At 47.6% G+C, this 22,447-nt stretch overlaps 1 protein-coding gene across 6 annotated transcripts in view; it reads right to left on the reverse strand.

The window, feature by feature from the left end:
• DISC1 (DISC1 scaffold protein) overlaps window positions 1–22,447 on the reverse strand; it is a 369,472-nt gene that overhangs the window by 88,295 nt on the left and 258,730 nt on the right. For all 6 annotated transcript variants that reach the window (XM_019813074.3, XM_045039941.1, XM_003993922.5 and 3 more), the window contains one exon: window positions 1,940–2,000. In XM_019813074.3, coding sequence (XP_019668633.3) covers window positions 1,940–2,000 — 61 coding nt within the window. The remainder of the gene's footprint in view (window positions 1–1,939; window positions 2,001–22,447) is intronic.

Here is a 22,447-nt window from a genome sequence, read left to right on the forward strand (position 1 = left end):
CTAGCAGGGGGAGGGGGAGGTGGGCTTGAGGACACAAAAGGGGCCCGCCTGGCAGGACTCAGGGGACTCTGTGACTCCAAGGGGGAGGTGAGGGCCCGGGGAGTGAGTTTGAGTTGGTGATGCCCCACAGGCAGCCAGGTTCAGGTCCCAGGACTGGTCCAGGTGGGTGATGGGCCGTTCTCTGGGCCGGATACAAAGCAGGGGAGCTGGCTTGGAGGGAAAAGGATGAGTTCTGGGCATGTCTGTTCACTCAGTTCCGGTGAAGAGGCGAGAGAAGGTCAGGAGCAGCAGAAGGAGAAGGGAACTAAAATTTTCTGACTGCCACCTAGGTGAGGGCTTTTTCCCTGCTGTTGGGTAAAACCCACACCTTAACTCCAGAGGACAGGTACCTTCCTTTAGCTTTACAGCTACAGAGGCTGACGGTGAATGTTGACTGGAGGTGAGGGAATTGGATAAACTGCAGAGCTGCATTTTATTTTACTTTTTTTTTTTAATGTTTATTTCTTTCTTTTTGAGAGAGGGAGAGAGAGAGAGAATGCACAATCAAGACAAGGGCAGAGAGAGAAGGAGACACAGAATGTGAAGCAGGCTGCAGGCTCTGAGCTGTCAGCACAGAACCGGACTTGGGGCTCGATCTGACAAACCGTGAGATCGTGAGCTGAGCCAAAGTGGGACGCTTAACCAGCTGAGCCACCCAGGTACCCCTGTAAAGCTGCATTTTAAATGGGCGTCTCTCTACCAACGCCCAAGCTCCTACAATTCCAACCTGCTGCCCAGTAACCTAGCGGAACGAACAATATGTGTGGTGATTATGGCTAAACATGGTAGCCGGATAAGATCAACAAGGCATGTGCTGAAACGTGCCTTGGAACGTGCTGGGGAGGGGAGGCTGGACTCAGAGCAGTGCACCTGACCCAGATGAATATCCTCCTTTCCAAGGAGGGGAGACATTTCCTTCGAGGATGCCCATACCTGCATGCCCTCCTTAACCCCACACTACCTACTACCTTGGTCGTAGCCTCTCCATGTCTGGAGGCAGGGAGCTATCAGTCAGTGGTTGGAAGAACTTGTTTTGCAAGCTTTGGAACAAATCCCATAGTACCTTCCTTGCCCTGCAGAACTGAACTCAGCAAGGCAGCCCCTCCCAGAATCCCTTAAGGGAGAAGTATTTTGCCGATGGCATTATCTCAGCTGACAAAGTTTTAAGGCATAGTGTATTTAAAGAGTTATTTACCAATTTCCAAAATAGTAGCAAAACGGTCTCCATAAAGCTAAGTGACTCCCAGGGAAGAAAGTACACATTACATTCTCATACTTGTTTCCTTAATTAGGAACAGATCCTGGTGGCTGGGATTTATTTTCATGAGCACACATCCACAAAAATGAGAAACATCTTGACACGCTGCAACATCCATAATGTTTCTCAAATCTCAATTCCTAATTGGGTTTAAAAAAAAAAAAGCGACCACAAATTTTCACGCTGGTTTTGATTCGGGATTCAAAACAGAACCTCAGATATGTATTTCTTACATTGTTCCAAAACGTGTATAAGCTGGGTCGAAATCCACTTCAGACATTAAAAAGAAAAGAATTAAAAAAAAAAAAAACAAAAAAACAGACCAAGGCATGAATTTGGAATTTAACATGGCAAAGAAGATTCTTCCTATGGAACATGGAAACTAACTTGTGATCTCCCCCACTTTTAAAACATCTTAATCTATTTACTTTTTATAAAGAGGAGAAAAGGGCTAGGAGATGTTTATATGGCACCTGCTTCAATCCTCTTAGAGGACTCCAAGGGCTCCTTTGGGTGTGTTTTTTCTTTGTCAACTCATTCCACAAATGGGCTAGCCTTTTTCTCTGCTCTCACTAAATTCCCTTTACAATTAAGAATCCAGATGAACCATGGAGTCTGTAACGTAGAAATTCTTCTCCTTACCTACGCAGTTTATCCTCAAGGATTTCCATGTACTTCGTAGTATTCTCCTTCACACTCGTTTCTGCAAAACAAAAACCCGAAGTTGATGCAATTGTACGCAAAGATTGAACACAGCCCAAAAATGCTCGACTAAAAGCCAAAAACCCAAAGGATCGCCGTCAGGCCAATAGCGATGATCACATCCTAGGTTTGGAAAACACTCGAATGCACTGAGGCGGCTGCCTGGAGCGAGGTGCTGGAAATGGTCTGAGGCCTTCAGCATCTCTGCCGGAGATGAAGCCAGGGGGCAAGGTCACCATGCTGCGCGTGGCATCTGGCAAGACAGCTCATTTGGTGTCTGGAATGGAAGCCGCTATGTTCTGTGCGTTTTCCCCTTTCCCACCTGGTGGCCAAGAGCTTGGGTGCAGAGTATGAAGAAAAGACCAGAAAGAGGAACAAGTCCCGTCCTATGGACGAAGCAAAAAAACCTCACCAGCGGTAGCATGGGATTGCGGCCCCTTTAACTGAGGAACGCATGGAAACGTGATCCTGACAGTAGCTGACATCAGAGGCTTGGCTTCCAAAGCTGGGAGATCAGCGGGCTCCTCGAGAGAAACTCAGAGCCTCGTAATCACCAAATGTTGAAGGAACAGATGATTGTTATTCCTCCCGTGGATCAAAGAGGCACTTTACCAATAAAAAGAAACTTGGTACATTTTGGGGCAAGCCCTGGTGGCCTGTTTCCTCCTCTGGGGAACGAACGTGCCTTCCTCTGAAGGTGACCGCTGACGGAGATGTGAATATGAAGTGCCCAGAAGAGCAGGTGGCAGCAGAGAAGCCCCCAACAGATGGCAGCTGTCATTGATGTTATTGCCATTTCTATCATCACTGTTATTGCTAAGGTGGACTTTATTATTTTTTTTTAATTTTTTTTAACGTTTTTATTTATTTTTGAGAGAGAGAGAGAGACAGAGCATGAGCAGGGGAGGGGCAGACAGAGAGGGAGACACAGAATCCGAAGCAGGCTCCAGGCTCTGAGCTGTCACAACAGAGCCCGATGTGGGGCTCAAACTCACAGACTGTGAGATCGTGACCTGAGCTGAAGTCGGATGCTCAACCGACTGAGCCACCCAGGCACCCCTATTATTATTTTCACTTCACCCTTTATTCTCAAAGGTAATTCATGCATGACACTCTAAAGTTGGGGGATGTGGAAAGCAGAAGTCCTATTGCCTGAGCCTCTGCCTAGAGGGCTCTCGGGATCTTATTTTTGCCAACATGTATGTGCAAGGGTGAGGGACAAAGGGTATATTTGGAACTGGAAAACGTACCTTGAAATTCCTCAAAAAGAAACCAAATATTTATCCAGAAACTAAAACAAAAGTTCTGGTTCATCAGTTCATAATAGATAAAAACAGAAATGTACGCAATGAAAGCAACTATTTAAGTTGGTGTCCTATCGTGTTGATTTATGTCAGTCTCATTTACAAGTTAAGCTGTGTCGAGTTTTTTCTCCAAATAAATTAGCTAAATATTTATTTTCAGCACCTACTATGTGGCAGATACTATGCTAGCATGGGGAATAAGTTGTGGTGATATGGTTCCATGTAGCTGAGATCTGCTCACTGGTTCTTCTGGAGCAAGTACTGCAAAAACTCAGAATGTCCCAACCAGAAATGCTCTGTTTCACATTCTATACTTATTTTGTGCCATGCGCTGTTCTAAGCCCAGGGGGTAAACTAGTGAACAGAAGCAATAAAGATTCCTGCTTATGTAATACTTAATTCTGGTAGGGGCAGGTAATAATTAACATAAAAGTTCCATAGAATACTTAGAAGGTAGTAAGTACTACAAAGCAAGAGAAGGGGATCAGAACGGGGCAGCAGAGTGGTCAGGCACCACTGGGAAGGTGACATTTGAGTTAAAGCATGAAGAGGGCGGAGAGGAGCACATAAGCAGCCATACTGGGAGGAGCACAGTAAACGGAAGGAACAGCCAGTCTAAAGATTCTAGGGCAGGAACATATGTGAGTCCTCCAGTAAAATCTGGAGATGTTCTCTGGGAAAAAGAGTAAGGCAGAGAAATAGGCCACCTCCAATCATGTAGGCCCCTGTGGCAGATCACATTTCCAGCACATGGCCACAGTCATATTCCTGGTCCCACACACTAGTCCAGAACTTGGCCACTCCCCATCAAGCAGTGAAATCTGTCTCCCTCCTCTTGAATCTGAACAGGTTATGACATTACAACCAATGGAGAATGGCAGGAAGGATGCTCTTTAACTTCTGAGGCTAGGGTCCAGCTTCTGCCTGGTTCTCCCTACTGGGAACCCAGCCAACCATGTTGTGAGGTAGCCCAAGCTACATGGAGAGGCCATTCACAGGTGTTCTGGCTGACAGCCCAGGTGAAGGTCTCAACTTACAGCCAGATATGTGAGTGAGCAAGCTTTCAGATAATTTGAGCCATAGAGTCTGAGGGACCCAGACATCAGGAAACAGAGACCAGCCATTTCTGCTGCTCTAGGTCTAAATGCCTGACTCTCAGAATTTGTACACACAATAAATGGCTCTGAGTGATTAGGTCTGTGGATGATTCATCACATAGCGGTAGTTACTGGAAAGCCGTGTCAGGATTTTGCGTGCCCTGAACGAAATGGGAAAACACTGGAGAAGAAAGGCCACAAACTGGCTCATGGCTTCTCTGTTGAGAATAGACTCTAGGAAGACACGAGAGAAGCAGAGAGACACAGGGAGATTAGAGCGATCATCCGGGACAAGGGGACGGGGCGGGACTGAGGCCATGGTGTCTCAGGAGTTGGTGATAAGAGGCAGGTTTTAGATATATTTTAAGGACAGAGGCAGCAGGAGTGCCTGATACATTGAATTCAGGAGTGTGAAAAAGAGACCCATCGCGAATGACTACAGGGTTTTTGCCCTGAACCACTGGAAGACAGAGTTGCCATGAAGCGAGGGAGAAAGAATGCAGGTGAAACCAGTTTGGGGAGATGAGCAAGAGTTCAATCTCAGACTGAAATTTGCTGAGAGTAGAACTTAAATGTTCTCACCAAAAAAAAAAAAAAAAAAAAAAGTCAAATATGTGTGGATGTGTTAATTAACCAGATGGAGGTGGGGGAGGGCTTCTTTCACAACGCATACATGTATCAAATCATCACGTTGTATACTTTAAATATCTTACACAATTTTATTTGTCAATTATACCTCAATAAGCTGGAAGCGATAAAAGCAATTGAGAAGCTTAAAAAGAGTCCAATTTTGGATCTGATAAAGTTGAGTTTATGAGCCATCCGGTGGCGATGTCAAGTATGAAGTTGGCTATGTGAGTCGAGAAAAGGTCTGGCGTGCCGATGGACATTTGCAAGGCACTGGTGTGTGAAGCGACGAGACTAGATGCTGTCACTGACAGAGTGAGAGTAACTTAAGAAGCCCGCGGTGATCATATGTAACTACAATTACATTGTGATGCCACCTTTCCTCCAAAGGACAAAAATTCACAGCACCTCCCTCAAGGACAAGAAAGCCATATTCTTATGTTTAAAAATAATCCGGGTATATACCATATTCATGCTTCTCTTCAGAAATAACTATGGTAGTTAGGACCCACACAGGAACACCCAGGCAGTTTGATGAGCCTTTCCCCTTGCCTGGAGGCCACCATCCGAAAAGGATGTTGCATTGAAATACTGGATCCTGACCCATCTCCCAGCCAGCCAGCCTAAAATTCCTTGCACACATTTTCACTAGGTTGACAAGTAACCTTCCAGAGAAGCCAGGACTGTAGACAGGGAGTTTAAGTTTTTAACTTCCTAAATAATATGCCCCAGATGCATTGAGAATAGAGCTCATCTTTTCTTCCCTTCCTTTTCTAACCGGGTCTTAGAGCAGAGACCAAAAGGGTGGTAGTGGTATTGAGGCCAGCTTCCAGGAACCAAGGATGGCTGAAGGAGGCTGACCACTATAGGGAAAATGCACAAATGCCTCCCCTCTGCTCCATTTGCTGAGCGGATCTGGTTTCCAGGTTCAGGCAATATTATCAGAATGGGATTCATATAATTAATTTAATGAATCCAATTAAACAAAAACTGATTGATAATTAAATGCGGTAAATCTGTGAAAACATTTAGCAGAGTGCACGGTACAAACACAAATCAACGTTTCAGGAATTTAACCCGGGTCCTACTTCACGCCAGGCACTATTTAAATCTGAAAGAGACATGCCATCAAGGGACACCGAGAGAGCTGGGGGCCAGACTCTAACGTTGACTTCCCCCTGGAGAGCACAGCAACATTTTCCATAAATCTTCATGATAACTGATGATCCAAAAATGTCCCAATGAGTCTGATGAAAAAATATTACCGCGTTATCCAGCAATATCCTTTACAGTGTAAACAAGGAAGGTAAGAGAATGTTAAGTGGAAAACAAATCTAAGGAGGTTTTCTGTGCATTGTATCTTTTCTTTGCATAATAAAGGGACAGCAATATTTGTCACGATAGTAGTACAGGAAATGACTTGCTATCAGATTGAGTGAAGCATTTGACTATAAAGAACTTCAGCCCCACCACCCTCAATCAATAAAGACAGCATCATGAGATCAGCACAGTATGACCTCAAATTTGAAAATGGAAGCCGAAGGCACCCCATCAGTTTAGCATTAATCACAAATTTTGTCTAACATTTGCCATTTCCTTGGAATTTTCAATTAACATAATAATTCTAGTAACACAAGGCTTGACCTTGGTTTACAGAAAGAAGTCATCAGATTTCGAAGATCATTATTCAAGGATCAATGTAGACACAATCAGCTCCCGTGAGTAAAATCCTCCAAAAGGAAGAAGTGAAAGGCAAAAGAGAAATTGCTGAATTCTGAGAAATTGTGAAATATCTAAAGTATTATTCTACTTGAGTGAATGAAGAATGTGTTTATTTGAGTAATTAAACCATGCACGGAGATGAAGTGGTAACATCGAGCTAACAAAGACCCAGGGAAGTCAACGACACAGAAAAATGGACTTGCAGCTTGATTGTCTTGATACGTGGGATGGAACAGTATTGTCTAGGACCTTGAAAGATGGCAGAATCCATGATATGAAGCGCAAGTCAAGCTTTACACTGGAGGGCAAGACGGAAACACCAGCCATGAGTCCCTGCTGATACCAGAGTGATCTTGTCACATTGGAAACTCACTGTGCAGAAAACGCGATACCAAGGTAATGATATCAATGATATAATGATATCCTTGAGAACTTCTTGGGTGGCAGGTACTGTTCTAAACACCTTGTTCTAAATATTAAATTTAAATATAATTTATTAAATTATAAAATATAATTAATTATATATATTATTAAAATATAAAATATAATTTATTAAATTATAAATTAATTTATAATTAGGTACCTACAGAGCAGCTCTATCCTTATCCTTATTTTATATAGGTAGCAGAGGGACAGTAGGACCAAAGTCACACAGCCAGTGAGGGAATGTCCCAGAGCCCATTGTTAGGGAACCCGTGACTTCCATTTTAAATGACACAAGGGCTCAGAAAATGCACATTGAATAAACGCATGCGAAATTTTAGCCACCAACAAAATGGAGCAGGTGTTCAGAGACAGAGTAAATTAAGACAGTACAAAGATGCCGTAAGAAGTCAGAGTTACAAAGAGCACAGGCAATTGCAGAAAACAGCCATCAACAAACGGAAACCTGATTGCATATAAACTGTACGGAAGAAGGCTGATAACATATTTGCTTAAAATAAATTACCATTTTGTAATATAAATATATATTCATATATAGGTGGTTTCATAGTAGGTTGAGACGAGAAAAATGATTAACAGTTTTCTGTTATTATATTCATGTTGCTTCACTCCTAATAATAAGATAACAACTTCATGTGGTTTCACAAACAGATTTTTATTTGCATGTGTAAGTTTGTTTATTTACAGGATTTTTCTGTTACCACGATGTGTGGTAGTCATTTAAACTGAATCTCAAGAGCGGGTTCCTGAGTTAAACAGGATACAATCCCACCTGGGTCTTAGAGTGGTTATGGTCAATTCCCTAGGGTTGGAACCAAATAAATACACCATCACTAAATTAGCAATGGATTCACTTCTCATTGGCAGGTCATTATTCAGTGCTGTTGTTAATTTCTCTCTTTTTCTCTTTTCCTCTGATGTCCATAAGAGATTTGCAGGGAGAAGAAAAATGACCAGATATGGATCTGACAGAATTAATAAATGGTACCAGAGAGCAGACTTCTCTTTGGGGGTGTGCCTGACTCTCATTCTTATATCCATCCAGAGTTTCTTAAATGTGCCCGGCTGTGCATTGGTCACTATGGCTGCAGAGTTGAATCTGACGCTGCCCTTTGCCTGAAGAACACCAGGTTCGGTGACATAAATGCATGATGAATAAAAGCAGGTTGTTCAGTTCAGTGGTGGAAACTTAAAGCAGCACTCATTCTGGGAGAATCACCGAAGAGATGCCGCCCCGCTTGAGGGGGTTAAAAAATGACTCCCTGCGGAAGTGAATGAAGTAGAGATCTTGAAGGATTTTCCATGCTGGCTGAAGCCAGGGGAGGCATGGATAATCTGAAACAGCAGTTGCACAGAAAACAAGATTTGTGTTTTGGAATATCGGGCATTTAAAGTCATATTATTTTACTTTCCCATTAATTTCCGAATCATTTTTTCCCTGAGCTTACATTAAGATTAGTCGATGGGGTACATGATCCCACGCCAAAGGAAGACAGGGTGTCTGCAGGACATGGGCAGGTCCAAGGGCGCAGGATCCGACCTTCCACTGCCAATGTCATAGCCACACCTGGAAGTGGATGCGGAGATGAACTCCTTCATCCAGACGTTCCCCTTGGGGGAATCTGAGTGAGAATGTTGTGTTATAATAACCTCACTGGCAGAGGCACCAAAGGTCAGGGGATGGAAAAGCTTTTTCAGAGCTAGAGCATCATCATGGGACTCAGGTGCCCACAAAGAAAGTAAAACTAATTATTCTGAAGTTATGTTTACGCTGCCGCTTGCACTATTTAGCTCTGCCTGATGGCGTGTGGCTTTGGCTGCCCAGATGCCCCATGGCTGCCTCAGGGAGCCCCGACCCACTGCCCTTGAACTCAGAGCGCATCTCAGGGACTTGTCCATTTTGACACTCAAGTCTGTAAAAACCACCCCTGCGTATATGGGAAGAGATGGCGGGCAGGTGGGAAGAAAGGAGAAATGAGTAGCTAAGCTCCATGAGGTTTAAAAAACGTTTTAATATACAGTGACTGATTCTGCTACATAAAAGATAAAGCCCGAGTTCCAGGTTCACCTGCTGTGCTTGTCACGAGTTAATTGGGTATCATCTGATACAGTAATTCTCACTTTCCCAGTTCAGACCTGCTCCTGCACGCAATCTGCCGGTGCCCTAGAAGCACACAGCCTAATAAATCAGCACAATGCAATGGCAAGAAGGAAAACCAAGTAGGCGTGGTATGGGAAGCAGGTCAGGAAAAAAAGGTAACAGTATCAGCTCCCAGCACCTCGCGCCACAGCCCCCCATGCACATGTCCTCGCCAGCCAAATGTTTCTACCAAATGAAAAGACAATTCCACTCTTCCCAGCTCTCCCTGCAGACAGACCTTTGTGGGCTGTGGTTTGCCTTTAGCTTTCTAGCACATGTAATTGAAAGAGTTCTGACCTGAACATCCATTTGGAATATTTAAAAAAAAAAAAAATTAAGTTTTATTTGTTTGAGAGCGAGAGAGAGAGAATGAGCAGGGGAGGGGCAGAGAGAGGGAGACAGAATCCCGAGCAGGCTCCAGGCTGTCAGCACAGAGCCTGACTTGGGGCTCAAACTCAAACCACGAGATCATAACCTGAGCCAAAATCAAGAGTTGAACTCTTAAGCTACTGAGCCACCCGGGGGGCCCCTGTGATATTTTAAAAACTGTTTAAAATGTCTATTTATTTGCATTGCCTAGTAGTGTACATTTGAGAACATACACTCTTCTTTTTCCTTCTCCTCACTTCCCTCAAACATGCACACACACATGCACGTGCCACATGCACACATGATTTACTTCCCCTCTTTTTGACAGACAGAACAAGGAATAGAATGTGGGGCTTGGTTTTCAAAACGGAATACTATTTTCTTAATCTGTGTTTGAAGAAAAAGCCCAGGGGCGCATGGGTGGCTCAGTCAGTGAAGCGTCCGACTTCAGCTCAGGTCATGATCTCGCAGTCCGTGAGTTCGAGCCCTGCGTCGGGCTCTGTGCTGACAGCTCAGAGCCTGGGGCCTGCTTCGGATTCTGTGTCTCCCCCTCTCTCTGCCCCTCCCCTGCTCATGCTCTGTCTCTCTCTGTCTCAAAAATAAATAAAAACATTAAAAAAAAAAAGCCCAAATCCACATTTGATCTTCTTGAGCTAAGGAAAGTGAGTTCACACAAGGTGCTGGCATGATGGCCGTGTGTGTGTGATCTCATTTACAATAACTCTCTAAATAAATCCCTTTTGAGGATAGGGAGACTGAGGCTGTGGGAAGTTAATTCAAGGAGTAAATAAAAAATTCAGATCCAGTTCATTTGTTGGGTTTTTTTAATGTTTAGTTTTGAGAGAGAGAGAGAGAGAGAACATGAGTTGGGGGGTGGGAAGGGCAGAGAGAGAAGGAGACACAGAAGCTGAAGCAGGCTCCAGGCTCTGAGCTGTCAGCACAGAGCCCGACGTGGGGCTCGAACCCACATACCATGAGATCATGACCTGAGCTGAAGACAGATGCTCAACTGAGTGAGCTACCCAGGCGCCCCAACCCACTTCAGTTTTATGACAAAGTCTATATGTTCTCAAATACATAATCCTACTGCCCAATTGTCATGAAACATAATTGACGAATTTCCCCCGAAGGCATTCTACATTTCACAGAAGAATTTACTTTTCCCTGTAACACAGAGGCTACATAGTTCCATACATAACTGTTAAATATTTGAACCTGGCATCTCTCTGTTTGAAACCCTAGGTGCTCTACCCTAGGTCTGACCTGGGTTATCACCCTTGGAAGCGAGATCCCGGAACGTGGGCAGCAGAACTCAGATTGTGCTCAAGGGCAAGGAATGGCAACCCTTTGAAGCCAATCTGACCCCCAGCTACATGGGTCTCCATGTTGGCTGTGCCCCTGTCAGCCGTCTTGAGAAGTAACTAAGCAGCCACCCCACTTATGGCCCGCCCCTTGCACCCAGCAGATCTTGGCAGGGAGGCGTGGGGATACAGAGGGAATGCTTTTAACACCAACTGCTCCCCAGTCCCATAGCATATCAACCAACGCTCACCACCTCTAGCAGAGGGATTGCCCGGCACCCTTCCCTTCCGGGGTGCTCACCATCCTCAACTCGGCCCCTTGCCGGCATACCCACTCTTAGCTGTCTGTCCCGGGTGGAAGACACATTCGTATGAACCAAGTGGCTCCTCGCTCCCGAGTTTTCAAACGTGCACTGGCTGAAGAGGACCTGCCCTCTCCATAGCCAAAGCTGAAACACGAGGGCTGGATGCTGCCTGCAGCCACAGTTTAGGCACAGTGAGAGGACAAAGCCAACATGGGCTAACAGGGAAGGGGGAAGGACAGAGTCCCGCAGCTTCAGAGCCCCCGGGTCCAGCATCCGGGTGCCCTCCCACCCCATCTCCACGGTGGTGTCTTGACCCAATGCACTGCTTTGTCTGACTCCTAGACCTACATCTTGGCTCTGTTTCCTCTGCCTGGAACACTCTCCTCAAATGTTTTCTGCCTTTCCGCCCACCGAAATGCTCTCTGGGCTACAGGACTCTGATTGCTTGCCCTGAACCCCCTCTTTCCCATGGTGCTCTTGCCTCTTGCAGCCTTCCAGACCTTTCAGACCTTCCTATAGCCATCCAAGTTCATGTGGGACATGGCCGATCCTCATGGATTCTATCTTCTTTTTTTATTATATTTGAGAGAGTGAGCGAGACAGCAGGGGAGAGGGGCAGAGGGAGAGAGAGAGGGAGACACAGAATCCGAAGCAGGCTCCAGGCTCTGATCTGTCGGCACAGAGCCTGACATGGGGCTTGAACTCACCAACTGTGAGATCATGACCTGAGCTGAAGTCGGACACTTAACCGACTGAGCCACCCAGGCGCCCCTAGTGAGAGAGAATCTTAAGCAGGTTCCACGCTCAGCGCAGAGCCTGATGCAGGGCTCAATCCCACAACCCTAGAATCATGACCTAAGCCGAAATCAAAAGTCAGATGCTCAACTGACTGAGCCACCCGGGTGCTCCAGGGTTTTCTTTTCTTTGAGCCCTTAGTGCCTAGCGCAGTCCTGAGCTCAGAGAAGGTGCCCAGTATGTCTTGCAACACCAGCACAGGCCGGGTGCTGTGCCAGCCGCTGGGGAAGCACAAGGAAGATGATGCCGTTTATGTTCTCAACCTGATAAGGAGACAGAAATCAGAACAGATTATCAGGACGCCAAGCACCTGAGGTCATCAAAGAACGACTCAGGCGAGGGTGCAGGAGAGAGACAGATGCAATCCAGGCTGACGGGGAGAGAGAGGGCCGCACAGCCTCCCCGGAAAAGAGGACCTACGAGCTGAGAAAGAAATGAATCTACGGACACACTTCAGTTTCTATTACAAACAAAACAGAGCACATGGGGACGAGAGGGGCAGGTGCCAGAGGAATGAAATAAACAGAGAAGATGGCAAAACTCCCGTGTTTAAATACCAAGTCATCAGGCAAGCCGTAAGAGGTTCTTAAAGACAGAGAACAAACTGAGGGTCGCTGGAGAGGTGTTGGCGGGGAGGGATGGGTTAGATGGGGGATGGACATTAAAGAGAGCCCTTTATTGGGACGAGCACTGGGTGTTATATGTAAGTGATGAATCACTGGGTTCTACTCGTGAAATAAAAAAAAAAAAAAAGAAAGAAAAAGAAAATTTCTGGTGGAAAACCAGGAAGGTAATTTCAAGCATAGGATTTGATTGCACAGGTTGGCTCACCGTGAGAGAAAATTAAGACATCCATATTTCCATGACTCCATGATATACAGTGGTTGATGGCATAGATTCTGGATTCAGACTGCCAAGGTGAACATTAGCTAAGCCATGTATTAGCTGTGTGTCCTTGGTCAAGACACTTACCCACTCTGTGCTTCAGATTTTCATCTTTCTTTTTTTTTAATTAAAAAAAGTTTTTAATGTTTATTTATTTTTGAGAGAGAGAGAGAGAGAGAGAAAGAGAGGGCATGAGCAGGGAAGGGGCAGAGAAAGAGGAAGACACAGAATCCAAAGCAGACTCCAGGCTCTGAGCTGTCAGCCCAGAGCCCGACGCGGGGCTCAAACCCAGGAACCATGAGATCATGACCTGAGCTGAAGTCACTTAACCAAATGAGCCACCCAGGCACCCCCAGGCTTTTGTCTTTTTGATGGGACCTTAACATGCCTATCTCATTGTGTTATTATAGAGATTAAGGTGATTCATACCTATAAAAACAATAAAATACAATAAACACCAAGACATCAACAACGCCTCCTGCAACACAGAGGCACCAACTCCCTGCCCTTCCTGTGCCTTGTCCGTCCTAGCTGGCGGGCACCAGAACAGCACAAATCCGGATGAACCTGGGTTACGTGGGGACAACTACCTCCTGCAGGCTGTGAGGGCGGCCAAAAGTGAACTGGCTTTTTTGTCTACGTAAGGGCCAGCTAGCAGCCACCACTGCCCGGTGATCCCTCCCCCTGGGTGTGGTTCCGTTCAAGGCTCTGAATGGAGGCCATGCCTTTTACCAACCAGTAGATAGTACCCACCTCCAAGGCACGCTCAGCCCGGAGGATCCAGCTCGCAGCACCTCCAGCCTCTCCCCACCGTGCCCAGATGCCGAAAGGAGCAGGCAGACTCAGGCGTCTCAATAAGACATCCCCAAGGAGATAAAATATCTGTGAATTTGGGGCGCTGGGGTGGCTCAGTCCATCACACATCTGCCTTTTGATTTCTGCTCAGGGCATGAGGTGCGGTTTGTGAGCTGGAGCCCCCGACCCAGGCTCTGCAATAACAGTGTGGAGCCTGCTTTGGATCCTCTGTCTCCCTCTCTCTCTGCCCCTCCCTCGCTCGTGCGCTCGCCCTCTCTCTCTCTCTCTCAAAAGTAAATAAACGTTTAAAAATGTTTCAAATATATCTGCGAATTAAAAATCTAAGTTCCTACCTACAGTTTTGTTGTTGACATATTGTCTCAAACCTTTTCCGTAACAAGGGGGGGAAAGGCCAGATGGGTCACACTGAGCCACCTGGTGAGACGGGAACATTTTCCATTTGGGGACAGTTTCACAAAAGTATGCGTTTAGCTGACTCTGAGGTTCCTTCCTCCTAGGGACAACCCTCCCCACACATACACGCACACGCGGTGCCCACGTCCAGATACTTCCCGTCACCCCCACATGGCCCCGCGACCAGCCACGCAGGACCACGCATCTGCTGCTCGTGGACCGAGTGTTCACAGAGGGCCAGATGCAAGCCCGTGTGCCTCTCCTTTCCTTCAACACCCAGCCCACGCATGGCGGCGAAGCCAGGCCGTTGAGAAAATTAACAGAGAGAAAACATGACAAACGCGTGCCGGGTGGGAAAGATCACACAGTATAAAATCTCCCAGGAAAATACCTGAGTGAAGCCTCTTGCTTCTGCCCAAAGCCATTCATCTTCCGAAACTCTTCAGTCCAGGATTGCCCTACGACCTACGCAGGAGGGGCCTAGAGCCGAGAGACCCCATTCTGGGCCTCTCCACACAGCCCCTCCCCACAGGGCCAGGGGGCCACAACCCTTGCAGTTCCTATCTGTGCTCTTGGGACCCAGGACGCTGGAATTTCCCCACCCAAATGTCCCTGGGCCCACTTCTTAAACTCAGGCAAGCCTCTCCCCCAACTTAGTGTCCTCAGGGTATCCAGCACCGGCGTCCCAGGGATCCCTAAGCCCAAGGGGCCCTGGGAGGCTGGGAGGCTGGTGGTCAGCAGGGGAGGGTGTAAGGAGATTGGCTGCGAGAGGGGGTGCTAAGTGAGCTAGATGTTTATGGAGGAGTGCTCTTCAGCTCAGAGCCTGTGGGAGTTCAGAGAGGAGCAGGATTGCTGGGCTGCAGCACAGCCCTGACAAATGCCTCAGCCCAACCTACGGGGGCTCCGGAGCCAGGCAGTCCTCCAGAGTTGTTCCAGGCTGTAATGATGGACCAGGCCTTTATGCCCCTGCATTGACTGGGTGCTGGGTCCAGGCATGAACCTTGGCATCCCCAGCAATCCCCAAAGAGACTGAGAGCTGAGGGCTGTCTCCCTCCAGCACACTCAGCATCCAGAGGAAGCCCATCCCTCCTTCCAGAAGGGGATGTGGTAGCACACTCAAGCCTCACCACAAAGGGGTGGACAGAGCTTGGACATGCAAGCTAGTGTGTCTTTAGTCTTGTGTGTGTGGTGCTTATGGTTGACGGATGACAGAGATGACAAAGAAAGGAGCCAGTCCTCAAGCGGGGGACTGGGGGCCATGGCCAACCGTCCTGCAGTCAGCTTTCTGGCACAGAATCCAAGGGATCCAAGAATTCTAAATCCATACCTGGTCTCCAACCATTAAGAAGTTATATTTGCCAAGGGCACTAATCATATTTTTATTTTCTTACAGTTCATGGCTACTTATTTATTTGATTTATTAATCTTTTAATGAAAGTCTAATTGATATGCAATGTTATAGAAGTTACAGATACACAACACCGTGAGTCAATAATTCCATATGTTATGAGCTTTGCTGATCCTGGAAGGACCACCCGAGATAGTGAACACATCGCCTGAGACGAAGCCTTTCGTGTGAAAACCAACCAATCCAGAGCCACCTTCTTCATCCAGCTCTCACTCGGGGCCACCATCCCCCGGCCCTTGTCACCCAGGGCCAGGTACCAGACAACTGAGGACAGCCCGATGCTCTGGAGTCCTGGAATGATTCGAACTAACTAGTCCTCAGCCTGTGTGCCCTGATGCACCTGTTCCTTGCCCCTCAAAATAAAGTCTCTTGCCCACATTTCCCCTCCGTCCTTCTGCCTCCTGACTGAGCCCCGTGCTTTCCCATGGGGCCCCCAGGGTGTGGTGTGTCCCTCCCCTGGGAACCTATGAGTTACAAACTCTCTTTTCAAGGACAGTCATCTCCTGACCTGGTGGCCTTACCGTACCTGAATAATAATAAAACTTATACTTCAAAGCCGCAACTTAGGACAATAGAACCTGCAATACTCGGCCATTTACCAGGCAGATTTAGAGCTCTGAACATTCAGATACACGGTATGTGTGCCTCGTGCTGTATCTTTGCCCCAGCCCCACATGTATAAGTGATGAGCCTGCTCTCACCAACATGTGCCGTTAATTCCATAATGGACAAGGGAAAAGAAAAAGACAAGCCTTATCAGCAATGAACACGACATTATGAAAGAGCTGAGTTTCAGCCTTATCAAAACAGCCGCCAGGGAACATAATCCTAGATCTTCCACAGCCCAGGCAGCGCCTCGTGGTAGGAGGCTCCCGGGCGGCACCTTGCCGGGAGAGGCATCAGGGAGGCAGGCAATACTGGGTGCTTATCAGGGGGGTGGGAGAGGGGGGCGAGGGTGCCCACCCTGGCTGCGCTTCGAAGGGGCAGAGGTTTGGCACATCCGGCCATTGTGTTTTCTATTTCCACTCAGCAGAGGGGAATTAGAATTGCAGAATTCTGTAGAAACTATTAGTCCTGTCTTCTCCAGGGCCGCTCCGCCAGGCCCCCAACAGGGAAGGAGCCTGAGATTCCCAACCTTTCTACGATGGCCCTTCTCGTGAGAGAGAGGCCACAAAACCTTGCTGAACACCCTGCGCTGGCTTCCTTTTGCCCTGGGAACCAAATCTAAAGCTCTCCACAAAACACGCAGGGGGGCTGCATGGTCCCTGCCCCGGTCTCCCCATCCACCCCTCACATCCGGCACCCCCTGACCTGTCCTCGTCCTCTCCATACAGGCTCTCTCGCCACCCTGTGCCTGGCACTCCCCTGCCGCCTGTGTAGAGGTGATTTTGCTATACTTAAGCTTCAGCTTACATGTGGGAGAGCTCCTTCCCCACAGGCATTGGCTGCTTCCCCCCCTGATTATCTTCTCTCGGATTCTTGATTGTTGCCTTCCTAGGCCTCACAAAATCCTGTCGTTAATTTTCTTTACGGGTTCATTTACCTGTTGTTGGTGTTGGTGGTGGGTTTTTTTTTTTTTTTTCTGGTTTTATTTTTCTGTCCCTCCCTTAGATTTCAACTCTCAGGAGAACGGCACCCCACAGTGGGCTCCCCTCGGCATTTGTTACATTGTCTATTAGCTCTATCACAACGTGTGTTTGATTTCGCTTTCCTGGCGATGCCGCTGAGTCTCACGACGCTCCATAAAGCAGAGAATGACACGTGGGGAAACAATGGGCACAGGCGGCGGGCTTTTGGGCCTCCCTGGGGAAAGCCAGGGCCAGCCGTGGGCCACGCGTTAGGAGACAGGAGGGGTCACTGGTGCCTTACGGGTTCAACTTCGGCGTGAACATTCGGCACCACCAGTGGCATGGTGTCTCCACCACACGCCCAAGGGGTACAGAGAGCTTGGTAGAGGAATACATGCGAGAGCGGAAGGTTCTGCGCCCACTCCTAATGTGAGGATGGGGATTCAGGACCGGGGATGAAGGGGGCGCCTGAGCCCACCTGTGTGCGTGGTGCCTAGGAGAGCAGGGTCTGGAAGTCAGGGGGTCTACACCCACGGCCAATGCCAGCATCTTCATTAGCTCCTGCCCGCCGTCTGCAGTGGACGTGGCTGAGACAGGGGAAACATGTGGAAAGCAGGGGAAAGAATGTCGAGACTCCCCACTTGTGACCCACAGTGCAAGCTGGCACCTCATCACAATTGAGAACACAGCGCGGCCAAGGTTGAGGCTGAGTCTTAACTTCAGCGTTTGACATTGGAAACTGTATTTGGGGCAATGTTAATGCGAAACCCTATTAAAACAAAGTGCAACAGAGAGGGAGGCAAACCATAAAAGACTCTTAAATACAGAGAACAAACTGAGGGTTGATAGGGAGCAGGGAAGAGGGGAAAATGGGTGATGGGCATTGAGAAGGGCACTTGTTGGGATGACACTGGGTGTTGTACGTAAGCGATGAATCTCGGGAATCTACCCCTAAAACCAAGAGCACATTGTACACACCGTATGTTAGCCAACTTGACAATAAATTATAGTTAGAAAAAACCGTGCAATAATAATAACATGGTGCATCTCTAACTGCTTACAGCAAGTGTCTTCCTTCCCTTCTCCCTCCTTCCCCTCCTTCTTTCCTTCCCTCCTCCCTCCCTCCCTCCCTCCTTCCCTCTCCCCTTCCCTCCCTCCCTCTTACACACACCCTAAAGAGCACAAGATCCATGAGAATTTAAAAATAGCCTAACATGGATTTCAAGTAGAGTAAACTAAATGAGTCCAATTTTCTATGCCTTTCATTTTAAATTATGCGCTAAATGTCTAGAAGCATGGGATGTAAGTGAGGAGGATGGGACATTTAAAATCTAATTTTCAAAAATTGGGTCCTAAGGCAGAACAGTGAAAATGCATTTACACATATAATTGTGCCTGGAAATCAACACTGGCAGAACAGGTGCCCTTCTGGCTGGTGAGGTCGCCTGGCCTGGGCTCACCAAGCCCCAGGAAGCCAATTCACTGGGTATGTCCTGAGTCCCAGCTAGGTGCGAGCTGGTGCACTAGGTGCTGAAGTAGATCGTGAGCCCCAGCCCATGGCCTCAAGGACCTTGTGAACTAGCGAGGAACGGCAGGGGTAACGAGGTCTTTACACACGGGGCTGGAAGCGGGGGGGGGGGGGGGGGGGGGGAATATGTGGGGAAGGCGGAGAGAAGGAGAGAAGCCAAGACAGAATAGCTAGTGAGCACAGAGACAGGCACTTCCCGTGATGGAGATGGGTGGAGGTCAGGAAGGTGTCACAGAGGAGAACAACTAAGCTGAAATATGGCGAACAGGGCAGGTGGCAAGGAGGCACATCCCAGGGCGAGGAATCACTGCACGGTCTTGGAAGTAAAGGGAGAAAGGGCATATTTGGGAAACTGAACGTTCAGGCTGGCTGAAGGTTAGCGAGTGAGGAAGGAGGGAGCGGGTGAGAGGCATGTGGCAATTTCCCTGCAGCTACACTGCAGAGTGGGTTCTAGGGGAAAGGAAGGCACGTAAGGGGAGCTCTTGAATACTGCTGCTATAATGCAGAAGGACTGGACTCAGGATGCATTCGTGGGATGGACAAAGTGGGCTGATCTAAAAGACAGTAGGGAAATAAAATGAACAGGATTTAGCTTTCGGCTGAATTCATTCATTCGTTTGTTCACTCAACAACTACTACATGCTGGGCACTAGTCTAGAACCTAGAAATATAGCAGTGGGGAAAAAATGTGTATTAAATAAGTGGATATTTGTACAACTGCGTAGAGAGATGCCTGATGTTTGGGAACTAGTGTGTTACTGCTTGTTACATAGAATGAATAAAATAAATCAGACATGGAGGGGAGGGAAAAGCAAAGAAGTGAGTTTGATACACCAGAGGCTGATGTGAAAAAAAGACAACGTGTGTAACAGGGGGAGGGCCACCACCTGAAACAGGGCGATCAAGGCGCCCCTCCTTGAGACGGTCACAGCTCAACAAAGACCCGATGGAGGTGAGACCACACAAGCAGTAAAGCAGGGAAGAATCTAGCCTACAGCCCGCTCTCTGGCTTGGCGAACACCAGAGACAGAAAAAGATTTGGGAGGAAAGAAAATTAGTTCACTTTCTAACAGGTAGAGTTGGACACGTCTTTAAGATATCCAAGTAGAGTTGCCCAACAGAAGGTGGTTGTGAGGGTAAGGAATTCCGCAAGGTGCAAAACGGGGATTCGCTGTCCTTAACGTGGTTAGTTGAAGCTGTGACAGTGTAGAAGAGCTTTCAGGATGAATGTTTCCATTTGCTATGGCTGCTAAAGCAAGTTGTTACGACCTTAGCAGCTGAAGACAACACAAACGTATTACCTGACAGTTCTGTAGGTAGAGAGTCTCTAGCTGGTGGTGGCTCAGCTGGTTCTCCGCTCAGAGCCTCACAGGATGAAATCAAGGTTATCAGTAGAAACCAGGTCTGTGGGACTGATGTGCCCCCCTTCCCTGATAGCGGTCAGCCAGAAGCAATGCTCAGCTCCTAGTGGTTGTCCACATTCCCCGGCTGTTGGCCCTCTCCCTCCCTCCTCAAAGCCAGCCATCAGTGTGCTTTTAAAGGCTCTGATGATTAGATTTGGCCCTCCTTTATAATCCAGGAGCTCTCCCTGTCTCTTAATCACCTCTGCAAAGTCCCTCTGCCCAGTAGCATCACATATTCACAGGTTCTGGGGGTTAGGGGTGACCATCTTGAGGGCCATCACTCTACCTAACACACTAGCCATGTAGCATGAAAAGGAAAGGTGGCTGGGGACAGAGTTCCAAGGGATAAAACCTAGATGGGCAGAGAAAGAGGAGCCGGCAAAGATAAGAGTGGAGTCATTGGAGAAGTAGCTGGACCCCAGAAGGGTAGGGTCTACGCAAGCGAATTAAATGTACAATGTTTCCAAAGGAGTCAGCAGGAGTAGACACTGCCAGAAGGGCTGGAAAAGATCAGTGGGTTTTGTAATGAAAGAGTTATTATTAGTGATCTATAAGTGCCTACACACACACACACACACACACACACACACACACACACCAACCACAGCCTGGACATCCCAGGACCGGCCAGCAGAGCTGCAAGGAGGGGACAAGGTTTCAATGTTGTCACACAGGCCGAGGGCCAGGACCTCATCAGTCACACAGACATGAGCCTGGGTCTGAAATAATCAACCCGGCTTTCATCCCATGTGCACATTCTCCCTCCCGTACAACAAAAGGAGAGCCCCATGCGTGGAGAAGGTAGAGAATGGAGCCCCTTCCCAGCAAATCCGTGGAGACTGATCCCCCTGATACGTAGAAGCACTAAATGCTGACAGAAAATCTATTCTCCGATCCCCGTACTTTCCTGGTATTTGTCTTAAGTATTTAAAATGCATTAGGCTTGACACTAAAATGGTTAATAAGTTAATGTCCTAGATATTTAGGTGGAGGTAGGTATAAAATTATTGGCTTAAAATGATCCCAGTGAAACCATTTCTTCTGACAAGATCATAAAATGCACTTTCCCAGTGAGTCATACATAACTGGCCCAAGTCTATAATAAAACGGGGATTCAGGTTTAATGGAAAGAAGGACCTGCTAGGCTGCAGATTAAAGGGTAATTTTCATCTCATGTTGCTGGGCAGTTGAGGGATCGCAGTATCTTTTTCCCGATACTTTTTCTGTCATCCGCCTCAGAGATAAGTGAGCAGTCTCTCCTTATCACAGGCCACGTCATAAATATGGGAGTTGAATGGTGACCCTTCTGACCACAATGAAAAAGAAAAAAATGGGAAGTCTAAGCCTTATTTTTGATTTTACAGATAACATTAGGAAGGCCCTGTTACCACCTCAGAATCCTATTAAGGTTTTAGCAGGGAGTTGGTTTTAAGGCATTGTTAAAATAGACTCATTTTGTTTATTTTATTATTTTTTTTAATGCTTATTTGAGAGAGAGGGAGGGAGCAGGGGAAGGGCAGAGAGAGAGGAAGAGAGAGAATCCCAAGCAGGCTCTGCATTGTCAGCTCAGAGCCCGACTCGGGGCTTGATCCCATGAACCTTGAGATCACCACCTGAGCCAAAATCAAGAGTCGGATGGCCAACCAACTGAGCCATCCCAGGAGCCCCTAGATTTTTTTTGTTTAAATACCAGAAGATAACGTGGGTGGAACCCCTGTTGGCTTGTTCTCAGCGACAGGTGTGGAGATCCAGAGACATGAAGGTGAGTGGCCTCGGTCCCTGGTACAGACACAGTTGTCGAATCTCTGGAGACTGGTATTGTCCGCCTTTGTGTGAACCCAGACCTGTGGGTTTTCTGACCTCCACCATGTGCATTGTACAATTCTGTCTGCCATCTACCTTCTGCCAACAACAAGAGGAGAAAACTCCTTGAAAATGAAGAATGGCAATGCTGTCACTCACTGCGGTCCATGCACGGTGGGAGGGGGTGGAGAGGGACCATATCGAACCCACGTGGTCTCATTTGGCCCCATGGTGCCCAGAAACACGTTGCTGGATTCCTGGACAGAGCGACCAGCTCTCCCTTTGGTGGTAACCCCACCTCTACTCACTCTCAGCTGGGGAGGGACGAGAGCACGTAAGTGTCCGCCCTGAGCACTCAGAATTGGGTTGGGGCAGGGCTGGACTCCGGGATAACACAGGCAAGGGTGAACGCGGCTAGCATGCGTGGAGAAAGCAGAGCAGAGGGTGGCTGGGCTGGGAACCCGAGGTGACACTCATAAACTCCATACATGCGACTAGGGGTGTTCCATGTGACTGTTTACGCAATAAAAATACTGGAAA

The sequence above is a fragment of the Felis catus genome, chromosome D2 (genome assembly GCF_018350175.1).
Source record: "Felis catus isolate Fca126 chromosome D2, F.catus_Fca126_mat1.0, whole genome shotgun sequence".
Lineage (NCBI taxonomy): Eukaryota > Metazoa > Chordata > Mammalia > Carnivora > Felidae > Felis > Felis catus.